This window comes from Larimichthys crocea, unplaced genomic scaffold (assembly GCF_000972845.2).
Source record: "Larimichthys crocea isolate SSNF unplaced genomic scaffold, L_crocea_2.0 scaffold268, whole genome shotgun sequence".
NCBI lineage: Eukaryota > Metazoa > Chordata > Actinopteri > Sciaenidae > Larimichthys > Larimichthys crocea.
This window is the reverse complement of record NW_020853535.1, coordinates 485,767-510,762: the sequence shown is the minus strand read 5'-3', so window position 1 is coordinate 510,762 and position 24,996 is coordinate 485,767. Positions and strand designations below refer to the sequence as shown.

The window sequence follows — 24,996 nt, the reverse complement described above, 5'->3', positions numbered from 1 at the left end:
TTCACAAACTTCATGACTGACAGATGAATTATTGGATGGATTGCTCTGTGATGTGATCCAGATTCCACATCAGCCTTAGTCCTAATTATCGTGTTAGCATTCTAATGACACTAAACTAAGCTTGTGAACATATAACATGAAAGATTACAGTTGGAACCTTTTTAATAAAAAAATGTTTAAAAAAAAAACATTACAGGTCTGAATGTGAGAGCTTTTGTTAAACATGTGTTAGAAAAGCTGGACTTCTACTGCAGAATAACTGTAGAACTGTGTGTTTAGTTCAGGGATTAGGCGCCACCTACTGGCTGGCTGTACTAATGCTTCCCAGTTAGTTAGACAGTGAAGAGTACAGTTGCCTGTGTATGTGCATGGTATTGCACAGCTGACAGAGCTGCGGGGTTGTCCCAGTTAATGTTGTGCGTTCTTGAATACTTGTAAGTACTTTCCTCTTTTGTTGTTCTTCGGGTTTTGTGTGGAGGCAGCTATTTTCTCCCTAATTCATGTTCTTAGATTACCATTCTGTCTGTATGCCAGCTACTATCCTATTTACAGTAATTGATGTTAGTTTTAGTTTGGTCATTATCTGTGTTATTATTACATCATATATTCCATGGTAATATGGGGTTATGCAGTTGTATATCATTCAAGATTATAAGTGTGAAATTATGGCGTTAACTCTGTGTTTGTGGTATTCACTGTTAATTGTCCGATTAAGGGCTGCATCGCTGGCTGCAGGTTATTATTGACATTTGAGTTAATATAAGTAGTTTCTGGTCCTGTTAAGCCTTACAGGATGATTGTGGTAATTTAGGTGTGAAAGGGTGTATATTTTATAGTTACACGGTTTGTCTGATAGCACTGTACTTGTTATCTCTTTGTTTCTGTAGAACCACAATCAATAGAATGGTCATCCACATCTGTCCTCATCACTAGAACTACATCACAAGCCAACAGTAAAATAAGTATATCAGATCCTGGATTGTTCAATTGTGTTCTGACCGACACACAGTGGCGAGTGTAACAGATCCACCAGCCTTCAGTCACTATATTGCAGCTTCTCAGCTACAAAATGTGTACATTTACATAAAGTAGCTACCAGCAAATTTCAACATGCTGACATGCTAAACTAAGACAGTGCACCTGGAAATATTATACCTCTAACAGAGCTGCTAGCATGGCTGTAGATGTTTGCCATTGTTCATTGGCAGCATTTTAATATTTTAAATGACAGGTTACAGCTCGCATCTTCTTCTTTTTTTTTTTTACATGGTTCATGTTTTCATATATTTCTTGTCTCTTCCAGGTTTGATTTTAAATTAGACAGCCTTCAATCATTGCTGCCACCCTTGACCCACACTCAAAATCTCGCAAGTCTTTCTATACTAGCTGAACGAGAAATGAGTTCTTGCACATCCTCTGTGCAAATAATTACAGAGCAGTCATCCTCCTCCATTCCAAATCCAGGGTAGAGGGGCTCAGTGAAGGTACTGTAGAACGTGTAAAGGTGGCTGAGGTTCCCAGAGTAGACGCTGTAGAAGGACAGGGTGCCACCTGGCCAGTCCAGGTACACTCCGACCTTGTGGGAGCAGGACGGAGGTGCTGGTATTTCCACTTTCTCATGGTCATGCTGAGCACTGTAGTGATCCTCGGAGCAGAACAGACTCCAGGAATGCTCTGTGTAGCCAAACCCGCAGAGGTGAGAGCTCGCCCTCCGACGGATCCCCCTCACAGCCACGGCTACATCCACCCAACGTCCTCGCCACTCCACCTCCCAGTAGTGCCGGTGGGTGAGGCCTTGGTGACACAGCACCTGTGAGACGCTCTCGAACCTGTCAGGGTGATCTGGGTACTGCTGTCTCTCCCTGACCCATGTCACCTGCTTCCCACTGTCGTACAGAAAGAGGGACTTGGCGGCTGTGTTTGTGTCCAGCGTCAGTGCACATGCATCTGTACAAAACACAGATTGGGTTTTTTCAGTGTTCTTTTTTAATCATTCATATTTCATAACAATGAGGGAGTCCAAGGTCATATTAACCCAATATGAAGCCCCAGAACAAAAATATACTGCGTGCCCCTGGTGACACCTTTGTGTGCACTGTGTGTGTAATAAGCGCTTGTCTCTTAAGTGAAATCCACCATGTAGCACATTATGAACTATAAAACTATGTTTAGGGCAGGACCCCTCTACGAGCAGGCCCTTAACATTAAAACACATAATTAAAATCTTGATCATTTTGGCATTAATGTGCTTTGCCCAGTTTGTAATCCAGCCTTGATGAGGTAAAAGACTGACTTGAGTCTATATAAACACAGACAGAAAGAAACACACCAGATCTAGATCTCTATCCTGCCATCTGTTGGACAAATGATGCTACAACATGTCAAGACAAAAACAAGTGAAAAGGCCGCAAGATGTCACCATGCATGTGATATGACACACACACTCAAAACTAAAACTAAACTCATGTGACACATGGCAGAAATAATTCAAAACCAAGCGTAAACTCTTCAAGCAAAGAGCTTGTCTTAGTTAATTCAACCCTCTTGTGTATTGCCACATTACAGGTTGTTGCTGTTTGGTTAAATTCAAGGCACTTAATAACAGGCACTTACAGTTTTTCAGTGTTGATTTCAAATAGCACTCTGCATTATGGTCCACACTGTAAACAGGAGAGTGCATATACAATGTAAATCGTTAGTTGACACATTATGATCTATTATAATACTTTATCTTTTTTGTAAACACATTCATGTAATATATATTCGACATGTGAACATGTCCTTGTGACCTTATCATGTGTGTAGCACATGTGCTTCGGGTCTGAAAAAAACTTTCGCTTCTAACTGTGCTGCAATAATCACCACTATAAAAGGAACTTGATCATCAAATGAAACTTTAAACCACAAGACATTTTGCGTGTTAGGAAATACCCATCTTACCAACGTTCGTTCGTTCGTTCGTTCGTTCGTTCGTTTTCTTCCGCTTATCCATGTTCGGGTCGCGGGGGCAGCAGCTTCAGCAGGGAGACCCAGACTTCCCTCTCCCCAGCCACTTCTGCCAACTCTCCCAGGGGGACCCCAAGGCGTTCCCAGGCCAGCCGAGAGACGTAGTCCCTCCAGCGTGTCCTGGGTCTTCCCCGGGGCCGCCTCCCGGAGGGACGTGCCCGGAACATCTCACCAGGGAGACGTCCAGGAGGCATCCTCACGAGATGCCCGAGCCACCTCAACTGGTTCCTCTCGATGCGGAGGAGCAGCGGTTCTACTCTGAGCTCCTCGCGGATGGCCGAGCTTCTCACCCTATCTCTAAGGGAGACCCCAGCCACCCTGCGAAGGAAGCTCATTTCGGCCGCTTGTATTCGCGATCTTATTCTTTCGGTCACTACCCAAAGCTCGTGACCATAGGTGAGGGTAGGAACGTAGATCGACTGGTAAATCGAGAGCTTCGCCTTTCGGCTCAGCTCCTTCTTCACCACGACGGACCGGTGCAGAGTCCGCATCACTGCAGAAGCCGCACCGATCCGCCGGTCGATCTCCCGTTCCATCCTTCCCTCACTCGTGAACAAGACCCCGAGATACTTGAACTCCTCCACTTGAGGCAGGATCTCATCCCCGACCTGGAGACTGCACTCCACCCTTTTCCGGCTGAGAACCATGGCCTCGGATTTGGAGGTGCTGATTCTCATCCCAGCCGCTTCACACTCGGCTGCAAACCGCTCCAGAGAGAGCTGAAGGTCACGATCCGATGAAGCCAACAAGACTAGATCGTCCGCAAAAAGCAGCGACCCAATCCTAAGGCCACCGAATCGCAGCCCCTCGACGCCCTGGCTGCGCCTAGAAATCCTGTCCATAAAAGTTATGAACAGAACCGGTGACAAAGGGCAGCCCTGGCGGAGTCCAACTCCCACGGGAAACAGGTCCGACTTACTGCCGGCAATGCGGACCAAGCTCTGGCACCGAGAGTAAAGGGACCGGATAGCCCGTATCAATGGGTCCGGAACCCCATACTCCCGGAGCACCCCCCACAGGACCTCCCGAGGGACACGGTCGAACGCCTTCTCCAGGTCCACAAAACACATGTAGACTGGTTGGGCGAACTCCCATGCACCCTCCAGGGCCGCGCTAAGGGTATAGAGCTGGTCCACAGTTCCACGGCCAGGACGAAAACCACACTGCTCCTCCTGGATCCGAGGTTCGACAATCTTGCGGACCCTCCTCTCCAGGACCCCCGAAAAGACCTTCCCGGGGAGGCTGAGGAGTGTGATCCCCCTATAGTTGGAGCACATCCTCCGGTCCCCCTTTTTGAAGAGGGGAACCACCACCCCGGTCTGCCAGTCCAGAGGCACTGCCCCCGATGTCCACGCGATGTTGCAGAGACGTGTCAACCAAGACAGCCCCACAACATCCAGAGCCTTGAGGAACTCCGGGCGGACCTCATCCACCCCCGGGGCCTTGCCACCGAGGAGTTTTTTGACTACCTCAGCGACCTCAGCCCCAGAGATGGGCGAGACCACCACGGGGTCCCCAGACTCTGCCTCCTCAACGGAAGACGTGCTGGTGGGATTGAGGAGGTCTTCGAAGTATTCCCTCCACCGACCCAAGACGTCCCCAGTCGAGGTCAGCAGCACACCGTCCCCACTGAACACAGTGTTGATAGTGCACTGCTTCCCCCGCCTGAGCCGCCGGATGGTGGTCCAGAACCTCCTCGAAGCCGTTCGAAAGTCGCTCTCCATGGCCTCACCGAACTCCTCCCACGCCCGAGTTTTTGCCTCCGCAACCGCCGAGGCCGCATTCCGCTTGGCATGTCGATACCCGTCAGCTGCTTCAGGACTCCCACAGGCCAAAAAGGTTCTGTAGGCCTCCTTCTTCAGCTTGACGGCATCCCTCACCGCCGGTGTCCACCAGCGGGTTCGGGGGCCACCGCCACGACAGGCACCGACCACCTTACGGCCACAGCTCCGGTCGGCCGCCTCGACAATGGAGGAACGGAACAAGGTCCACTCGGACTCAATGTCCCCCGCCTCCCCCGGGACATGAGCGAAGCTCTCCCGGAGGTGGGAGTTGAAACTCTTTCTGACAGGAGATTCAGCCAGACGTTCCCAACAAACCCGCACAGAACGTTTGGGCCTGCCAGGTCTGACTGCCATCCTCCCCCACCATCGGAGCCAACTCACCACCAGGTGGTGATCAGTTGACAGCTCCGCCCCTCTCTTCACCCGAGTGTCCAAAACATGTGGCCGCAAGTCCGACGACACGACCACAAAGTCGATCATCGAACTACGGCCGAGGGCATCCTGGTGCCAAGTGCACATGTGGACACCCTTATGCTTGAACATGGTGTTCGTTATGGACAATCCATGACGTGCACAGAAGTCCAATAACAGAACACCACTCGGGTTCAGATCAGGGGGGCCGTTCCTCCCAATCACGCCCCTCCAGGTCTCACTGTCGCCGCCCACGTGAGCATTGAAGTCCCCCAGGAGGACGAGGGAGTCCCCAGAGGGAGCGCTCTCCAGCACCCCCTCCAAAGACTCCAAAAAGGGTGGGTACTCTGAACTGCCATTCGGTGCATAAGCACAGACGACAGTCAGGACCCGTCCCCCCACCCGAAGGCGAAGGGAGGCTACCCTCTCGTCCACCGGGGTGAACCCCAACGTACAGGCGCCGAGCCGGGGGGAAACAAGCAGTCCCACCCCCGCTCTGCGCCTCTCGCCGGGGGCAACTCCAGAGTGGTAGAGCGTCCAGCCCCTCTCAAGGAAACTGGTTCCGGAACCCACGCTGTGCGTCGAGGCGAGCCCGACTATATCTAGCCGGTACCTCTCAACCTCGTGCACCAGCTCAGGCTCCTTCCCCGCCAGAGAGGTGACATTCCACGTCCCCAGAGCCAGCTTCTGCAACCGGGGGTCGGACCGCCAGGGTCCCCGCCTCCGACTGCCGCCCATCTCTCTTCGCACCTTCTCCCCCCTGAGACCCCTCCCATGGGTGGTGGGCCTATGGGAAGGGGGGCCCATGTCGCCTTTTCGGGCTGTGCCCGGCCGGGCCCCATGGGTAAGGACCCGACCACCAGGCGCTCGCCAACGAGCCCCACCCCCAGGCCTGGCTCCAGGGGGAGGCCCCGGTGACCCGCGTCCGGGCAAGGGAAACTTGGTTCCATCCGTTGTCATTTCATCAGGAGAGATGTTGAGCTGCGCTTTGTCTGGACCCTCACCTAGGACCTGTTTGCCTTGGGTGACCCTACCAGGGGCATAAAGCCCCCGACAACATAGCTCCTAGGATCATTGGAACACGCAAACCCCTCCACCGCGGTAAGGTGGCAGCTCCAGGACATCTTACCAACGTATGATATAATAATTAAGTATCTTTTTTCACTTTCTTTATTTCCAGGACTTCTTTTCTTGCCAGTTGTTATTGTTGATACTTGAGAACAAATGGTACAGGTCAGGTCAGCTCAGATCATTAGCTGTAATAGACTGTTTTACCTTAATTTTTCCAGTTTACTGAGCGGGTCTTTACAGTGAAGAGAGATCAGCTTCACTCCAGAGTCCTGCAGGTAGTTGTAGCTGAGGTCCAGCTGCCTCAGGTGGGAAGGATTGGAGCTTAGTGCTGAGGCCAAATAAGTGCAGCCTTCCTCTGTGACGCCGCAGAATGACAGCCTGTGTAGATGCAGGGTATTCATGCATAAACACAATATTAGCCTTTTTATTGTGCAGAGTATCTTTTTAGTTTTATATGATTATTACTTGATTGCAAGTAAAGACTATGTTACTTTATATGTAAAAGCATCTTACCCTAATGTCTCCAGTGTACAGTCCGTACTTGACAGTCCAGCAGAGAGAAGCTTCACTTCGGAGTCCTGCAGGTCGTTCCCACTCAGATCAAGGTGCTTGAGGTGAGACTTGTCCCTGCTGAGGACTGAAGCGACATCAGCACAGCATTCTTGGAGATTGCACTCGTTTAACCTGCAGGTGAGGACATGTTTTGTTTTGTCAGTTATGCTGTATGAAAAGGAAATGTTTAAAATGACCTGAACCTTGCAGGATGGAACCGATCTGATGTTTATTTTAGTGATGTCATGGCTAATTGAAAATGAATTAAAAGTACATGTAGAACTGTGTCATTCATTCATATGTCAACATTTTTTGTTGTGTCCACTGAACCCACGTGACCTGACCTTAACGTCTTCAGTTTACAATGTGGGCTTCTCAGCCCAGCACACAGCAGGTGCATGTCTGGACCCTGCAGGTTGTTTCCACGCAGGTCCAACTCAAGGAGGTGGGAAGAGTCAGAGCTGAGAGCTGAACCAATGTGATCGCAGCATTTCTGTGTAAGGCCACACCAGCTGAGCCTGACAGATGGAAAAAAAAAATCAAATGAAGGTTCAGCACAATACATGTGACATGGAGATGATAAAAACATCAGTTTACACTAAAAAACTCCACATATGGCTGCACATTAGTGGTGTTGTCATTATTTTGTTAAATATTGCACTTTAGATACATCCGATCATTAAAAAGTGTGCCTTGGTGTTTCTCAACCTGGATGCAATTTTTAATATTTTTGTGTCTAATGATTTTAAAACTCATCCGGTATTGAGTGAGAGTGCTGCAGCTGGCAGTACCCAAACTGGCTGCAACATAATATGGCCAATTTTGCAGCCAGTTTTGCAGATGCTGGCTGCCGCTCTACACTGGACCAATTTCAGAACAATCTAATCAAATGTCCCCAGTAGTCACTTGGGCACAGGAACACAGGAAAATAAGGTAAAAATGTATCCATTAAATCTACATGAATGAAGGGGAGGATAACAAGCTCTAAACAACACTACACAATATCATCTTTTGTTCATCAAAGTGTATATGTTAGCCATTTAGAACAGAAAATTAGCATTAATGTGTGTATTTCTGTATCATTTGGCTTGTTCTGCCCTCTAGACATGAATATTTGATAAAAATCAGGGATCAAGCATCAAATTAAAAGGTTGTGAACTAAACCCATAGTTCCTTTAGTGCACAAGAGATCATACATATTGTGCCCATGAAGGAATAAGACAATGTTCTTAGTAGGATCATCTTTCATAGGATTGTACTGACCCTAGCTTTTCCAGTTTACAGTGCGGCCTCCTCAGTCCAGCACTAAGTTCGGCTACACCGGAATCCTTCAGGCTGTTGTTGCTCAGGTCAAGAATTTTCAGCTGAGATGTTCCTGAACTCAAAACTGTAGCCAAATCTGCACAGCGATTCTCTTTCAGCTTGCATTGAATCAACCTGTAAAAGAGTATTCACAAAAACAACAGATCTTTAATTGCAAACATGCAATTCAAGCCCGAGCAAGTAATTTAAGTCAGCAAGAAGGTCTAACCTCACTGTTTGTAGTTTGCAGTTGTGGCTGCGCATTCCCACACACAGAGCTTTCACTCCTGCTTCCTGGAAGTTATTAGCGCTCAGGTCAAGTTCTTTGAGCTGGGTAGACTCTGTGCTGAGAGCAACAGCCAGTCCTTCGCAGCAATCTCCTTCAAGTTTACACCTACATAATCTAAAACAAAGCAAGTTGACTGGATGTAATTCATTTGCAATAATGCCAGCAAACAGCACTAGATCTAAACCAAGTCTTTCAAACACAAGAAGTGGTTATTGTGGTTGGCAGGGTTGTATTGTGCATGTTAGGGTTCTAAAAGACTGCTGTTACATAGATAATGTTACCTTAGACTCTTAAGTTTACAATGTGGACTCCCGAGTCCAGCAGAAAGCAGCTTCACCCCTGAATCCCTTAGGTTGTTGTCACTCAGGTCCAGCTCTATCAGGTGAGAAGAGGTTGAGCTCAGTGCAGAGGCCAAAACCTCACAGCAGTTCTGAGTGAGGTTGCAGCGATTTAGCCTGGAAATTTTTAAAAGATACAACAAAACAACACGTTTCTGTTAAGGTCCAAGGTCCAGGACTAGCTGCAGTATCAGGCAGAAATTAAATGTGTTTGTAGCTTAGAGAGCAACTAGAACATGTTGAACAGGAAAAAAATGATCATGTGGTTAAACTCACAGAGCACGTGTGGAGGAAGTTATGACAGTCAGCAGCTTCTTTAATCCTTCCTCTGATCGTATGTACTTCTTCAAGTCAAACTCCTCCTCTGTTGCCTCTGACGTCATGAGTTCAAATGTGAGAGCGGACCACTGAACTGGAGACAGGTTTTTGGCTGCAAGCCTCCCAGAACTCACAAAACTCTGGACTTCCTGCACCAAAGACTCCTCTTTGAGCTCACTAAGGCAATGAAAGAGACTGAGTTTCGCTTCTGGTTCCTCTTCGATTTTCTCCTTGATAAACTGGATGGTTTGCATCACATCCTCCTCTCCTTCGGCCTCCAAATGGAGTATTCTACTCAGCAGCTCCTGGTTCGACTTCAGTGACAGTCCCAGGAGGAAGCGAAGGAAGAGGTCCCAGCGGCCGTCTGGACTGCCCAAGGCTTTTTCTATGGCAATCTTGTGAAAACTGAACACAGACTTGGGGAGCCATCTTGTAGTCATCCTTTTCAGGTATCCCAGAAGAACATTTTCCTTTCTTTGCATGTAGGAGTGATGTACATACACAGCTGCAAGAAACTCCTGGATGGTTAAATGTACAAAGCTAAAAACTTCTCTTGTCCTCCTGCCCTCCATCATGAAGACTTCTGTGCAAACTCCTGAATAGATGGTTGCCTCTTTGACATCAATGCCGCACTCTTTCAAGTCAGCCTCGTAGAAGATTAGTTTTCCTTTCTCCAGTTGACGGAACGCGAGCTCTGCTAGTTTCAAAACAACATTGTTGCTTTCCACAGGGTAGTGCCCTTCTATCATCCGGTCTGTCTGGCAGAGAAGGAGATATGCATACAACTCGGTCAGCGTGTTGGGCATGCCTCCTGTCGCATTGTTGCACAACATTTTCTTCATTACAGTGACTGTGATCCAGCAGAAAACTGGTATCTGACACATGATATAGAGACTTCTTGACGACTTCACATGTTTGATGATCCTGATAGCGAGGTTATCATCACGCAAATGCCTCTTAAAGTATTCCTCCCTCTGTTCACTAGCGAAACCTTTCACCTCTGTCCACTGATGGACGTGCTTTCGAGGGATTAGACTAGCTGCTGCCGGTCTGGTCGTGATCCAGATGAGACCATTGCCAAGTAAATCTCCCGTGATGAGGTTTGTGATCAGAACATCAAGTGAGGCTGGCTCCGTTTCATCTCTCAAGACCTTGTTCTGCTTGAAATTCAAGGGGAGGAGAGTCTCGTCCAGGCCATCAAAGATGAAGAGGACTTTGCATCCTATTCCCAATGTCTCAAGGGGTTTCATCTCAGGGAAGAACTGATGGAGAAGCTGCATCAGACTGTAGTCCTTCTCACCTATGTTGGGATTCAGTTCACGGAATGGAAGCAGAAAAAGGAAGGTGATGTCCTGATTTTCCTTTCGTTCTGCCCAGCTCAGCGTAAACTTCTGTGCACAGACAGTTTTACCCACTCCAGGTATACCCTGGGTAAGCACAGTTCGGATTCGCTTCTCTTGGTCGGGCTTGGGCTTGAAAATGTCGCTAGCTTTAATAGAGGTTTCTTCTGTCATTACATGGTTTAACCTCTGCTGTCTGACCTCATGCTCCTCGCTGAAGACTCCCCAGGCTCCTTCAATAACATGCAGCTCAGTGTAGATTTTGTTCAGGTAGATGGTATCTCCTTCATCTGCATTCCCTTGATAAATGTTTTGACACTTTTCCCTCAGGGTGGATTTCAGTTTTTCTTGGATTGCATGGTGGTCAATTTCTGTTCAAAGAAGAAATAAAAAATACCTTTATTTCATTTCAGTTTTGCACAGTTCAACCTTTAATCTTGTGTCTGTACATGGAAATACTATATGGGTTTGAACTTGCTAACATGACTCTGTGTGTGGGTATGTTATCTTCTTACCTTTGCCTACTTGATTGCTTGGAGCTGATAAAGAAACAAAGAGAGATAGCTGTTAAAAGTTATTTTGTTTTACAAACTAAACATTAACATTTTGTATTTTTGAAATATGTTTTACCTTCATTGTACTTCTTCTTTAGTGTTTCAGCCCACAGTTTGAGTTTCATCCTCAGCAGTATATCCACTGTGACTGCAACAGCACTGTCGTAGCCATATGTCTGCACCAAGAGATCCACAGTGCCCGGCCTGTCCACCCCATCAACCCGAGACCTTGGAATATGAGTGAATCCTTCCAGATCATTAGTGTAAAGATACCACTGGAAGGTCCTCAGCTGTTTATCAACCAGCTCCTCCAAAGTGGCCAAGAGCAGCTCTGGGACACAGGCCATATCTGTTCTCCGAGCTGGTCATGTGATCAAGCAGTCCTGTTGTTCTGCGTCCATCCTCTGGCAGAAGAAAGGTTCAAATGAAGCAACAGTTTCAGTTTTGAGCTGATGTGTGCTGACTTAGCCACAGCCGTCGATTTCCTCAGTTCCTGCTGAGCTCACAGAAGATTTACAGGCACGCAATCAGCCTAGAGCGCACTGTCTCTGCACATAACAGACATGTGTTACAGGAAATGCATTGTTCCTGCCCCTCTTATCATGCATACTTTTATTTACATGCCAAACATAGTGAAACAGGCTGAGCCAGTTCAGTCAAGTAATGGGCAGGTATGGGGGCACTTATAAATGCATGACAGTAAAGTAAAATAACTGTGGGGTTAAGAGAAGAGAAAGAGAAAGTTCATTAGTAAAATAATTAGTTTCACTCTGTGTCATATGCACAGTTCTTGTCTTGGTAACCACGTAAACCAAAATAGAAAAAATGTGCATGTCATCCCACAATGAGATCCAAAGTATGACACTCCAAGAATGTTTGCATGCCTTTATAATGGGCTGGTATAGATATACTGTAGCAGGCTATTTCAGTCTTTCCAATACATAGGCACAGCTCAGTGCTTGCCATGAGCACATGTGCGTCCTTAAAACCTTTTTGAAGTGGTTGTAAGAAAAAGAGTCATGAGAAAACATGACAGGCACCTAAGCAGCACTTTTACAAGAACAGCTGCCAATAAAATGTGTGTAAAAAAAAAAAAATCAATGCTACACAGTGGTAATTAATAATTAATTAATCTCTACTTAAGTTAAAAGTTTGCAAGGTTTCATCCTCTTGGACTCTAAATGTCTTTACAAATTTTCATGGCTATTTATCTAGTATTTGGTGAGCTATTTTATTCTGGTCCAAAGTGCATTGGCTGGTATTTTTGGCACCGGTAGCACTTGCACCCCAAGTGACTGCTCTTTCATACCTTACACCTTTGCTGTCCTTTCCTCTCCATCTGTTTGCCTAAGCATAATAAACCTATTGTGCATGGGAGAAATCCACGTCTTGTTTGACAGCTTTGACAGAGAAAGATACACAGAAATAAACACTGCCAGAAAATGACAGCTGGAGATTGGGAAAACTGTTGCTTCAACAATACATGTACAATACAATACATTTATTTACCTGCAGCCAGGGACGGACTGGCAATCTGGCATACCGGGCATTTGCCCGGCTATATATATAGATATATAGCAGTACAAACCCTTATCAACTAATATTTAGCATGGGCCCAAATAGGGTTAAGTATTATAGGGTTGCATCACCCAACAGTATTAACAGTTTTATCAACTTTACAAGATCAATGCTACAGTGGTAATTATTAATTAATCTCTTCTTCAGTTAAAGGTTTGCAGTTAATCCAAAAAACACCAGTAACTATTGGATCAGATCAGATCCCCTCCTTAAGTGGGCCATGCACAATATTACAGTGAATGAATGATATTATAAAATACAATAAATTAAATAAATAAAATACAATGAAATACAATACAATGAAAAATACAATACAATGAAATAAAAAAATTATCTGTAAATGTGAGCAAATAACAGGGACCAGTAAGCCATTTTTTGTTACAAGGACATATTTATTGAGATTTACATAGGGTTTATTGCTGCATAATTTTCAACGATAGACTAGTGAAAAATCATGCAACAGTTTTGATGCTATGGAGGTAAACATTTTTTTGTATAAATATTTTCGCTGGAGGGCTCCTTTTTCATTCATTTATTTATTCATATAAACAAATGTGATCTGTTATTTCTGTTAGAGAAACGAAATGCCAACAATCATTCTATCTATTCCGTCTACAAATTATACATTTTGACCTGCTCTGCTCATATTTGTGACGAAATGTTGACCTTCTAAGTCTACTGTCTGTAAGTAATTAATGTCAGCATGTTCCTGTTGTTTCAGACCCAGACAGGTCATTGTGTGACTGGTCATCTGAGCCGTCATACTTCATCAGCAAATTCATAGACTACTTGTCTGTATCTTCAATAGCATGATCAAATTACTGGCACTTGGTTATTTATTACATTTTGACTGTGAGGCTGTATCAGCTTCAAGCACTGCAATAAAAGCACAAACATTGATCTATGACCATACTGATGAACACGGGAACACTCTGAGTTACATAACAACCTCCCTTCAGGAAGCAGGAAAGAAAGTCTGAGGTGGAACTGGAGAGCAGCAACAGTAGCAGCAGTAACAGTACCGTCTACCGACATCTTGTTTGCTCTGACCAGTCCACCAAAACCCCCTCCTTTATCTGTCTCAGAGGCTCTATGAGGATCAGGTGATACAAATTTTTTGTGCCCAGACAGGAGGTTTCATGTCATAGGCAACAGTCACTTCATTAGCATTAGATCCATCCAAAGGCTCCAGCCCAAATTCATCAGAATATGGTTTCTCCAGAACTTTGAGGACCCTGTTGACCTGTAAGACAGGATACAAAAAAATGACTTGTATTAATCCTTGTGTCAAAAACATGAGTTTTTGAAATCCATAAAACAAATATCATAGAAATACAAGAAAAACAGCATAGCTCTTTACAAACTCCACTGAGACAGTTCAGTCCTTTAAAGCAGCTGTTTGTCTGTGTATCTGTTCTATTGATGACTCTTCGTCTCCACCTAGTGGCTCAGATTCACAGCTTTGACCTCTCGCAGATAAAGTCAAATTATCATGTTGTAGTCAGGGTCTAAAATGTATCCAGTGCACCTCTGTCTATGTTACTACTGTTTGTGTGGCAGAAAACATCATATTCTGGGGCATTTCTGATTCAGTAAAATTTCTGACAAATTTAAATATATATTAGTGGACGTCAGATCATCTTTAATGGATCCAGATGTCCCAGTGGAGTTTTCAAAAAAGAAGGGAAAAACTCTCATAGGTCTGACCTCAGAGAAGTCTCCCTTTTCTGCAGCCTGAATTGCATTCTGGGCGATGTAGTTGCGTAAGATGACACGGGGGTTGGTGCTGTTCATCACGCTGAGTCTCTCCTTTTTGATGAGAGACATGTCCTTTGTGCCATCACACTCTCTGGCTAAACGCCTCCTGGTATTTGAAGTGCACAGAAAATAGCTTGAAAGAAAGGTTGTTAATTTATTCTTTAAAATATTAGTGTCATATATGAAAATGTAATGTATGTACATACGCTGGAATCAGATATATATTATACACTGTATATATTAGTATGCCATATATCCATGTACACAACTGAACCAATTTCATATATGGACATAAAGTTGTATTTTATTTTATAAAGTCAAATGTGTCAGTTTTATATATTTGTATATACTTTAATTAACTACACTTTCATATGTGCATTTTGCAGATGTGGTATCACTACACTACAGTTGTACATAATATATGTCAAATAGGGACTGGTATCAGAAAATTAAAACATTTTCATAAATGGACATATACTGTAAATACTAATATATACTGATCATATATGACAGTTGTACATAGATGTATTAAAAAGGTACAAAGTGTCATTCTTCATCAGTAGTTGTTGACAGTAAAACCAAAACAACAAGCTGAAAGATGCTAAAATGCACTGTAGATCCCAGGTTAACTGCAGATCCCTACTTTTTTCTTACCTGTATCGGCTGACCCATCGAATCCAGTCATCTTGCTGCTTTTTCTTGAGCTCTTCTTGATCTGTCTCGAGCAGTTCCTTTAGCCGTCCCATTCGTTCCAGTTGCTGGGACACATCTGGCGTGTCTGCCACTATTCCAAACATGACTGGGTTGGTTTGTGCCATGGACAGAATCATTGCCAGCTCACTAAAAATCAAGAAAATGCTGGAGGTAAGCGGAAGGAAAGTGCTTGATGTTGACCACAGATTTAGCTCTAGTCCTGCGTGATCGTTCCATTACGCTTGCTAGTGTCTCAACATAAATCAAATGCTACAAAACACGTTCACTTACATATTGTCTTGGAAAGATTTTTCCCCATAGTGCTAGCATATAAAACAAGAAACAAATTAGATGACAGAAGAAATTTTGTCATTTTTAAAACAGTGCTCAGCTAGGATTAAATACACATTCACTGGGAGTATATGGTGGAGACTTTATGTTCTCATTATGGCTGCTCTATGAACAAACACACATGTATCCAACCACCATACACTCCCTCACCGGTCCTCCATAGTTGGCTTATTAGCCACCTTTAGCTCCTCAATAGTGGCACACTGTTCTAGGATGAGGTCCACTACTGGGCCCACTGTAGCTCTCTCACTGTCGCCATCCACGGGCCAGGGGACACGGCTCAGCAGGCGGAAGGTGTTGGTGAAATCTGCACCTAGAAAGACATTATGATACAGAACCATGACAAGAATGCAAAAGAATAATTAGAAAACCTATACATGTATATAGTGAAGGCTCAGTCACGTTTTCATGTATTAGCACATTATCAAAATTTGACATGTACCATTAATCTCTAATCAAAGTTTTCTGACATGTCCAAATTTCTTCCATAAGTCTTTATACCAGTGTCATGCATGAGGCGCAGCAGGTCTGATATGAGCTCGCTGTCCTCTGCATCTTCTCTTCTCACAAGGCCCAGCTTTTTTCTCATGATGGCCAGATAAAAGGCTTCGTATGTGGGTACAAATGCATCCAGAACAACCCCTGCCTGAGTAGCATCCAGCTCAGAACCCAATGCCTCTGCCAGACGAGCCAGGTTCCAGCGGCACATGGATGGCTGGGCTCGGTATGAGTAGCGTCCTCTTTTGTCCGAGGTGTTGCAAACGAAATCCGGATCAAATCTGATCAATATGTGATGACGAGAAATATTGTTACTGTATGTCAAGACCACATTCAGTAGAGAGAACTACCACTTTTTCAGATTGTAAGTAATCTAAGAACACCCTGATAAAATAAATAAATGCAAAACTCTACTTTATGAAGCCTACCTGTCCATGAAACCAAAGGGGCCATAATCCAGAGTAAGACCCAGAATGCTCATGTTGTCTGTGTTAAGGACGCCATGGCAAAAACCAACACACTGCCACTGGGCCACTAGTTTAGCAGTTCGCGACATCACCTGAGGATAAACAAGTCAGATTTGATGAGCAAGCTACTAAAACACCTGCATTAAATGAACCAATCTAAAGAGAGACTAGGTCCTTAACTTACTATAGCTTATGACTGCATGATGCTCACCTCTCTGAAAAAAGCCATGTTCCTGTCTTTCCGGTTGCTATGAGTCTTCTGGATGCAAGGATAAAAAGTCTCAATGACATAATCCAGCAGCTGAGCGCGAATGTCATGGCGGCCTGCACTTGGACCCTGCAGTCCTGAGAAATCATCACGGCCCAGAAAGATCTCAAAAGAGCCGATTCTGAAACAAGGCAAGGCAAGAGCCACATAATAAAATGTCACACATTTCTCCTGAGATAATGCTATGACCATCCACAGTTTGAAATGTTTGCTACCTGATGAAGGAAGGGGCAAGACGCAGGACAACTGAACAGCGCTCGGGAATGCGCCTGCCACTGTTGAGTGGATCTCTGTTGACGTACAGGTCAGAGGTCACGAGGGAGGCTGCCCGGGTGGTGGGTATCCCCAGGGCGGCCATTGCCTCGCTGCACAGGAATTCTCTGATGCTGGAGCGAAGCACCTTCCTGCCATCACCATTCCTGAGGAGATTGGAAAGCGTTTGTCCCACTGATTTGTTTGATCTTCAACCCTGATTAATGAATGCTGTGAATCTGATATGTCATGCAATGTTTGGTGTCAGCCATTGGAGTTTGTTGAAATACGTACTGCATTACAGGTTTAGCTTTTTCAGTAGTTTAACATGGCAACTGTCCACAAAAATGTCCATATTGTCTCATGAACATAATATCCACCCTTCCATGTTCTGTAACAGCTTATCTTATCAATGTCACAGGGCCTACTGAGAATGGGGCGAGAGGCAGGGTACACCATGGACAGGTTGCCAGTTCATCACAGGGTTGACAAACAACCATTCACACTCACATTCACACCTTTGAAGCAATTTAAAGTCACCAATCCACCTATTAACTGCATGTCTTGGGACTGTGGGAGTGTCTGCGAAAACCCACACAGACAAAGGAAGAACATTGATACTCCACGCAGATAGGCCCCAGTCGGGAACCTTCTTGTTGTGATGCGACAGGTTACTGGTATTTAAAAAAGGGTCTTCTCTATCCGCTTGACTGCTCAACAAGAGGTAGGCAAACTTATGTCCAATATTTTTTTTGGACTGACAGTATAACACTGGACATTTCATTAATTCATCAAACCTACACAAGGTCAAACATAACATAGATCACACTAGGACAAACGGTCACAATGAACGATGAAGATGTTTGTTTGTCTTTGATTAGATGCATGTGATTTCACAACAAAATCCTCACTTAAGGTCCACTTACTACCTTTGTATCTTCCTCAGTGGTTTGGGTTTTCTCAAGGAACAATTTAAGGAAGAAAATATCTATTAATCCAAGTTCTGATTTTTCTGAGCCAGGTGCCACCTGTGGCCCAAAATCCACAGTTGTAGGCAGCTGCTAAATTGTTACTGTTGTGTGAAATGAAGTGAAAATGGTGAGATACACTGAACGTGTAAGTAAAAAAAAACAACAGTCTCAGATATTATATTTTGTCTGTTTAAGACAATTCAGTGTAGTGGTTCTACTGAGCACACAACTGTTGAGCAGTTGAGGCTGCATTTGATGCCAAGCTGTTAAGCTCCTAAGCAGCTCGACTTGGGTTAATGCATTCACGTGCTTCTGGTGAGCAAGGCTTATGAAACACTGACTTTCACTTGATAAGAAAAAACATAATTTTGTCACACACCTATAACCTGTAGATAATAGAAATATGCTGGTTAACCTGCTCCAGATGTCTTAAAAAGTTTGAATGTGAGTGAGGAAAGGGTTACCTGGAGTAAGGTGTGACTCCTGCACCTTTCACTTGAATCTCCCATCGCCCGTGAGTGCCCGACTCCACCTCCCCAAGATACACCACCGCTCCGTCTCCCAGCTGTCCCGCGAACAGCCCGAACTGATGCCCGCTGTAACAGTGCGCGGCCGGTTCGGAGCCCGGCAGCAGCCTGGAGCCGCTCAAATACTCCGGGCCCAGAGGATTACTCAACACATCCTCCACGGTCAGGTCGAGCAGAGCCAGAGCTGACTGGGACTGGGACACGAAGGTCGGACGTGGAAGGGGCTGAAGAGTCCGAATTCGAGAGAAACATGCCGCCGGGACAGTTCGGGACCCGGGCTCACCTGAGTCATCCACCGGCAACTTTTTCAGCGCGGTGTTGTTGAAAGGTAAATGCTCCAGAGCCGAGGACGAGCACTGAGAGGGATCCATGAGGACCGGTCAGTCCTAATCAGCATCGTGTGGTGTGGTCTTAGAAGGTATTGGAATGAGTGTAAGCCTATGCAAAGTATTAAAGCAAAAAAAAATAAAAAAAATAAATGTGTATATAGAGATATGATAGAAATCTATATATATCATATATATATATATATATATATATATATATATATGCACACACACACACCATACATAGATTTTTTTTGTTTTTTTAACTGCCAGTTATATATATATATATATATTATATATCTATATATAATATATATATATATATATATATATGAATAGAAGAACACATTTAGTCCAAATTTAAATATTATGCCATCGGAATAATTTGGGAACACACAAAAAAAGAACAAATAAAAAGACTGGAAAACTAATGGCTCAAATACAGTTACAAGAAACTTTATGAAAACATTGAAGGGAGCCAAAAACACAGAAGAAAACACCAGAAAATGTTCATATTGAGCATTATTGCTTCACCTCTTTGGGGTACAGGACAGAGAATCTCCAGCAGGTGGCGGCAACAGCAAGCATAATATAATGAACAGTGAAGAAGAAACCTCTGGCAACAAATCAGTTGCACCATGTAATATAACTACACGTTTCGGTTGTTTACACGTCGGGCTGCAGCGTTTCTCTCGCTTAGAGGAGACGTTGTGTAGTTTTGGCTGGACGGCTGCCTCCGCTCCGTGTTTGTCATCCCGTGACTGGTTAATGCTGCTCAGCTGGGGCCGGGTGGCTAGCTTTCTGGCTAACAGCAGCTAATCAAACCTCCAGCAGCGGCGTGAGAAGATGGACTCAAGTGTCTGCACGTTCCTCTCCAAAGGTGTGTGTGCTGTGAAGACAGGAGCCAACAAAAGCAGAGTTAAGGGGGAAAGTTTGAGTTCAGCTAACGTTGACTTTTATCAGTGCTTCTACTGTAACTTAGCTTAGAAAGCTAGCCTAGTGGTTTAACTTTGGATAGTATAGTTTTTATTATGCATCGTAAATCATATGAAGTTGTACGTACAGGGAAACCACTTCCAATACAAACATAACTGGGTTTTTAGCAACATTGTTGTTGCTGAACATGCACCTTTCCAGTCAGGTTGCATTCAATTAACATTTATTGTCCAGCTAATTGTGGAACTATATGATTGTATAATTCAATAATTGAAACACATTTATTTCCCCACATCAGTGACTCCAGCTACACTCCCTTTCTGTTTATCCAGGTGACCTCTTACCTCTGGCATCGCTGCGCCTCCTGGTCCCACCTCTCCAGCTTATGGCAGCCTCCATGTGGCAGGTTCTGAAGAAACACGATGTCATGAACTACTGCAAAGTGGCAGATTTTGTTTCTTTAGTGATGGACATGATTCCAGAGCTGCTAATCTACAAACACCGGACGCAACTTGACCTGGGTTTAAGAGCCAGGGTGGGTCAGAGGAGGAAAGGGTTGATAGTTATAGACCGTTAATGATATGTAAGCTGTCTTGTGAGTGTTCTGGTGCCATTTCTGCTTGTTTTTCCTCCTCAGTATATTCTAGAGTTGTGCCGAAGTGAACAGTTTGTGGAAACTGACTTCATCTTGTCTCATCTGGAGAAGATTGAACCACAGCACTCCACCCTGTTAGATGTAAGTGTCTACAGTCTAGATTAGCAGATATTTATCTCATACACCAAAATTCCAACCATTTTGCAATATTTCTGCTTCTTAGATCAACATTGTAACTTATGCTGCTTGGCTAGGCAAGCTTATTGAAACCACTTAGGCAGTGGTGAACTTAATATGTGTACATTTTATGTCCATATCGCAGGTGAAAGAATCCAGAGAGCAAGTAGCAGTTAACTTTCTTGACTTGATCCACACTCTGCTCAAAGACCCAGAGGAGAGACGAGACTTTTTCTTGGTGAGGCAGTTATCAAATTCAACTGTAAATGTTACTTTCCATTATAGGTTATAATTTGTAAAGCTTGGTTCAGTCAGTTGCCCACATTCACTAGGATGTGGAGTACAATATTTTTAAGTACTGAAGTTTTGTATTGAGTAAAAAAAAATTTTCTTGACAATCTTGTTTTGTTTTTCAAAGAATGTCTTCCCCGCTGAGTATGGACCTCAGTACGACAGTGACTTACAGATGCTGTTTTCAGAGTTCCTCTTTCGGCTGGCTCAGCTGTTGCCAGTTCCTGACCTTGAGCAGGTGAGATGATGTTTCATCTCCTTCAACAGTTTCTCACCATCAAAGAACATTTCCATATTGTTTCTATACTAAAAACCTCCTCACACAATTCATACATGGCATCTGGTATGACCTCACCAATAATCCCACACATGGTTAATGTAATATTAATATAATGACCTCTTAGTCACTGACATTAAATTAGCTTTATGCTGATAAAATACACTCTGTTTTGCCTTTGCTATAGTTCAAAGTAAAACAGACATGTGTGACTGGACATCCTTGGCTAGTAATATATCCTACAGGTGTTCAATTTGCCAATGCGACATTGGTATCTGATGTTAGTATCTGATGTTGGTATCCTACTTTTGAAGTTTAATTCTTTTTGATTAGATACAGTTTGGTATAATATCTGTTTCCGCACATTTCCCACAGACTGTTTCCTGGCTTGGAGCTGAGTGCTCTGCGTTGGAGGATTGTGTGCATTCTGTCTCTGAGCCTACACACTTGAAAAATTTGCTCCAGCACCACAAACACCTTGGGCATTTAGAGCAGCACGGTCAGTCGATTCCCAACACCACTAATCTATTGTGTTTTTTTCTTTCATCGTTAAAGACAGACAATAACCTGTGTGTCATTCTTGTTTCTTGTGCAGTTCCACCTTCTAGCATGGGGGACAGGATCCTCTCCTCCCTTTCTGCGGTTTCCCCTAGCAGAGCGGCAAAAAATACCAAACAACCCAACCAATCGGATCCACTGCAAAGCCTCGGTGACAACACACACACTGTGTCATTTGTGGAGGACGTAGCAGTTGAAATAATCACAGTGACAGATTATGCAGAGGTTGAATTGGGCACAAGCACCGACATCGAGGTGGTGATGGAAGAGAACTGCTGTGAAGGAACAGACATTAGCACACCGGCTGAAGTTCTTCCTGATGACACAACCAGGGAAGAAGAAGTTGAAGCAGGGGAGGAAGCAGTACAAGAAAAAGGTGCGAGTGGTTTGACAGACATCATCCTTCTAGATGCTAACAAGGAGGACATGTCGTCCTCCCAGCACAAAACCTCTGTGGGACCTCATGACTGCCCAGACTGCGAGAAGAAATTCAAGTTTGCCTCTTCATTAATCGCCCACAGGGTCATCCACACCGGTGAGCGCCCCCACCGCTGCAACGACTGCGGCCGCTGCTTCTCTTTCAGGCAGTCCCTCGACAGGCACCGACATACACACAAAACCGGCCGCAAGTACAACTGCGCCATCTGCGGGGAGACCTTTCACTCTTTGTCAGCACGCACAGAGCACAAGCAGACACACATGGAGGACGGTGTTTACGCGTGTCATCAGTGCAACAAGAAATTTAACTGGGAGCTGGCGCTTGCAAGGCACCTGAAAACTCACAGTGAGGATAGAAACGCTAACGAGCCCACAGTGAGCTGTAAAGATGGACAAGAGGTTGTTGCAGGTGATGAAGGTGTCAGCGAGGCTCCTGTACTTGATGAAGCTGACAGCCAGGTGGATGACAATGGTGATCTTGAGGATGCAGAGGTTCAGAGCGTTGACTGTCACCCCTCCGAGTCTGACAATGAAGTCATTTCCCAGGTGAAGGTCCGCACAAGTGGGCGCAAGCGCAAACCGACCATGAAGATCCAGGTGATAAATTTACAGAAGCGCATGACCACTAAAAGAAAGAAGATCACCAAGACGAACTCCACAGAGCTGAAGCCTTTACCTTTCAACTGGTAAAACCATCTGTCCATATTTACCACTTTTCATGTGTTCCTTGTGTTTTTGTCTTCCTGGTTTTATTTCAGGTTTAGTACATAGAAACAGAATGTGCAATATGAAGTTCAGTTGACTGTATGGTTAAACATGACTAAGATGCAGCACCTCATGCTTATATTTCCTTTTTCTTTAACAGTGCAGAGCACTCATATGGGTCATCTGTGGTCTCATCAAAGGACGGCGATGAAAGTGAGTGTTTGGTTTTTTTGATCTCGCTCACCACTACATAACCAGAGAGATACGAAAGCTTAGACACTGATACTATTACATTAAAGAAAATCAAAGCAGCTGGCTATCTGGTAACTGTAAGTTCAATTTCAACCCAGTAATTTGTGCGTAACTAAAATTAAATTTGCTACCGTTTATTTAAAGGAAATTGAAAATTTCAAGTCATGAAATGTGAGAAAATAACTTCTAACTTAAATGCTTTGCTAGACACCAAAAGTGAAAGTGACATTCCCCGGTGTAGGTTCAGTAAAATCTATCTTATCTTATTTAATATTAAAATATTAATATTAAAACTTAAATTCGGTTATCTCTTATTCGTGTTCTTCTAGCATCTTTCAAACTAATTTTTGCAGTTCAATTTTATTCATTAGTAAATTACAGGTTAATTTCTGTTCTATAATTTGCAGGGTTACAGATAATCATTTAGTGGCACTAAATAAAGAAAAAATGGCAGCAAAATTGAAGCACATCTTGTCTGAGCACTGTCTATTTCTCACTCCAGCCTCTAATAACTTTGTTTTTCCATAAGGTTCTGTAGCAGATGGCTCATTGGCTGCCTTCTCCTGTCCTAAGTGCTCCTACCACCACCCAGAAAAAGCCCATGTCCAACAGCACATTGACAAGGTTCACTCAGTTGAGGCTGAGGACGTCAAGCTGTCCCTTCAGCCCCTTGCAGATGAAGAGGGGCGTTTTAGTTGCCCAGACTGTGAGAAGACCTTCAAGTTTCAATCCTTACTAAAAGCCCACCAGCGCATCCACACAGGCGAGCAGCCTTTCCTGTGTTCTCAGTGCGGACGAAGGTTCTCCTTCAAACAGTCACTGGAGAGGCACAAGCAGACGCACAAGTCCGGGCGCAAGTACGAGTGCCTGATCTGCGGCGAGTTCTTCAAGTCCCTGGTGGCTCAGAGGGAGCACAAGAGCACCCACATGGAGAACGGCGAGTACCTGTGTTCAGAGTGCGGCCGGGCGTTTGCCTGGAAGTCGGCACTGGTGAGACACCTGAAGACTCACAGTGAGGATGCTGATAAGGTAGAGCGTTCTTACAAATGCCCTCACTGTGACCTGGGCTTCAGCTGTGCCAGCTACCTCAACAGGCACCTCCAGACTCACCAAGAAGAAAGAGTGCACACCTGCAACTGCGGAAAAAGCTTCGCCTACCGGGCAGCCCTTACCGCACATCAACGCATCCACCAAAAGGAGCGGCCGCACATATGTACGCAGTGCGGGAAGGGATTCCTCTACAGGGGGGGTTTGCTGAGCCACATGAAGATCCACTCAGAGGAAATGCCCTTTATGTGTTCCTTCTGTGGTAAAAGCTTCAAGAGGGAACGCAACATGAAGAAGCACGAGCGCTGCCACACCAGAGAAAACGTTTTCACCTGCTCGCAATGCGACAAGAGTTTTGTCTATAAGGCGACTTTGATCAGACACGAACTGACTCATTCAGGTGAGAGGCCGTTCCTCTGCTCCGACTGCGGGAAGGGATTCTTTTCTCACGCTGAGCTTCTGAAGCATGAGCGTTTCCACACGGGCCACAAGCCTTTCCAGTGCCCCCACTGTGGCAAGAGGTTCACTCAGTCTTGCTACCTGACCATCCACATGCGCTACCACACGGGAGTCCGGCCGTACTCCTGCACCGAGTGCGACAAGAGCTTCCTCAGTGCCAACCGCCTGAAAAGACACCAGCGGACTCATTCGGGGGAAAAACCATACCTGTGTGTAGAATGCGGGAAGGGATTCAGGCAGTCATATAATCTGAAAATGCATCAACGGACACATATCATGAAGTTAACCTAGTCAAGACTTGAAGTTAGACAGAGATTATTTTGGAAATTTAACTGGTAATGAGATTAGATTAGGCCAGTGTTGTAGTACGTGAGATCAGTCTTGGTCTTGGATGGTTTTACAACACTGGTTTAGGCAAAAGCTACTGTAGCTGGATTGGGATTTATCTTCTATGCAACTGCACTGAACTGTGGCTAGTAAAGACTTGTAAGAACAGATTTATGTTGAATTTCTTTTTTTCCATGATACTGAATGCGTTTGATTTCCAGGTTTTGTTTGCATTAAAGCACACTGAGCAGAGACGTGTCTTTCAGATGCATTGTGGTGT

The 24,996-nt window shown here is 44.7% G+C and overlaps 3 protein-coding genes across 3 annotated transcripts; 1 reads left to right on the top strand and 2 right to left on the bottom strand.

The window, feature by feature from the left end:
• Positions 1 to 806: 806 nt before the first annotated feature.
• Positions 807 to 11,558, bottom strand: LOC104922655 (NACHT, LRR and PYD domains-containing protein 12). Its single transcript, XM_010735539.3, has 11 exons — positions 11,042 to 11,558; positions 10,927 to 10,950; positions 9,030 to 10,782; positions 8,697 to 8,870; positions 8,356 to 8,529; positions 8,088 to 8,261; positions 7,169 to 7,342; positions 6,786 to 6,956; positions 6,477 to 6,650; positions 2,614 to 2,660; positions 807 to 1,947 (listed from the first exon to the last, which is right to left on the bottom strand). The coding sequence occupies exons 1-11, from the start codon at positions 11,310 to 11,312 to the stop codon at positions 1,358 to 1,360; spliced, it is 3,726 nt and encodes a 1,241-aa protein (XP_010733841.2). The 5' UTR covers positions 11,313 to 11,558; the 3' UTR covers positions 807 to 1,357.
• A 1,489-nt stretch (positions 11,559 to 13,047) lies between these two features.
• On the bottom strand, positions 13,048 to 19,300 carry selenoo2 (selenoprotein O2). The gene is made up of 10 exons (XM_010735562.3): positions 19,189 to 19,300; positions 18,266 to 18,766; positions 16,794 to 16,997; positions 16,522 to 16,699; positions 16,272 to 16,402; positions 15,847 to 16,124; positions 15,496 to 15,658; positions 14,956 to 15,141; positions 14,251 to 14,407; positions 13,048 to 13,786 (listed from the first exon to the last, which is right to left on the bottom strand). Exons 2-10 carry the CDS (start codon positions 18,697 to 18,699, stop codon positions 13,634 to 13,636), a joined length of 1,884 nt encoding a protein of 627 aa, XP_010733864.3. The 5' UTR covers positions 18,700 to 18,766; positions 19,189 to 19,300; the 3' UTR covers positions 13,048 to 13,633.
• LOC104922677 (zinc finger protein 530) lies at positions 19,274 to 24,981 on the top strand. Its single transcript, XM_010735564.3, has 9 exons — positions 19,274 to 19,534; positions 19,923 to 20,125; positions 20,228 to 20,326; positions 20,508 to 20,600; positions 20,781 to 20,891; positions 21,306 to 21,429; positions 21,526 to 22,612; positions 22,792 to 22,844; positions 23,413 to 24,981. The coding sequence occupies exons 1-9, from the start codon at positions 19,501 to 19,503 to the stop codon at positions 24,678 to 24,680; spliced, it is 3,072 nt and encodes a 1,023-aa protein (XP_010733866.1). The 5' UTR covers positions 19,274 to 19,500; the 3' UTR covers positions 24,681 to 24,981.
• The last annotated feature ends 15 nt before the right edge of the window (positions 24,982 to 24,996 follow it).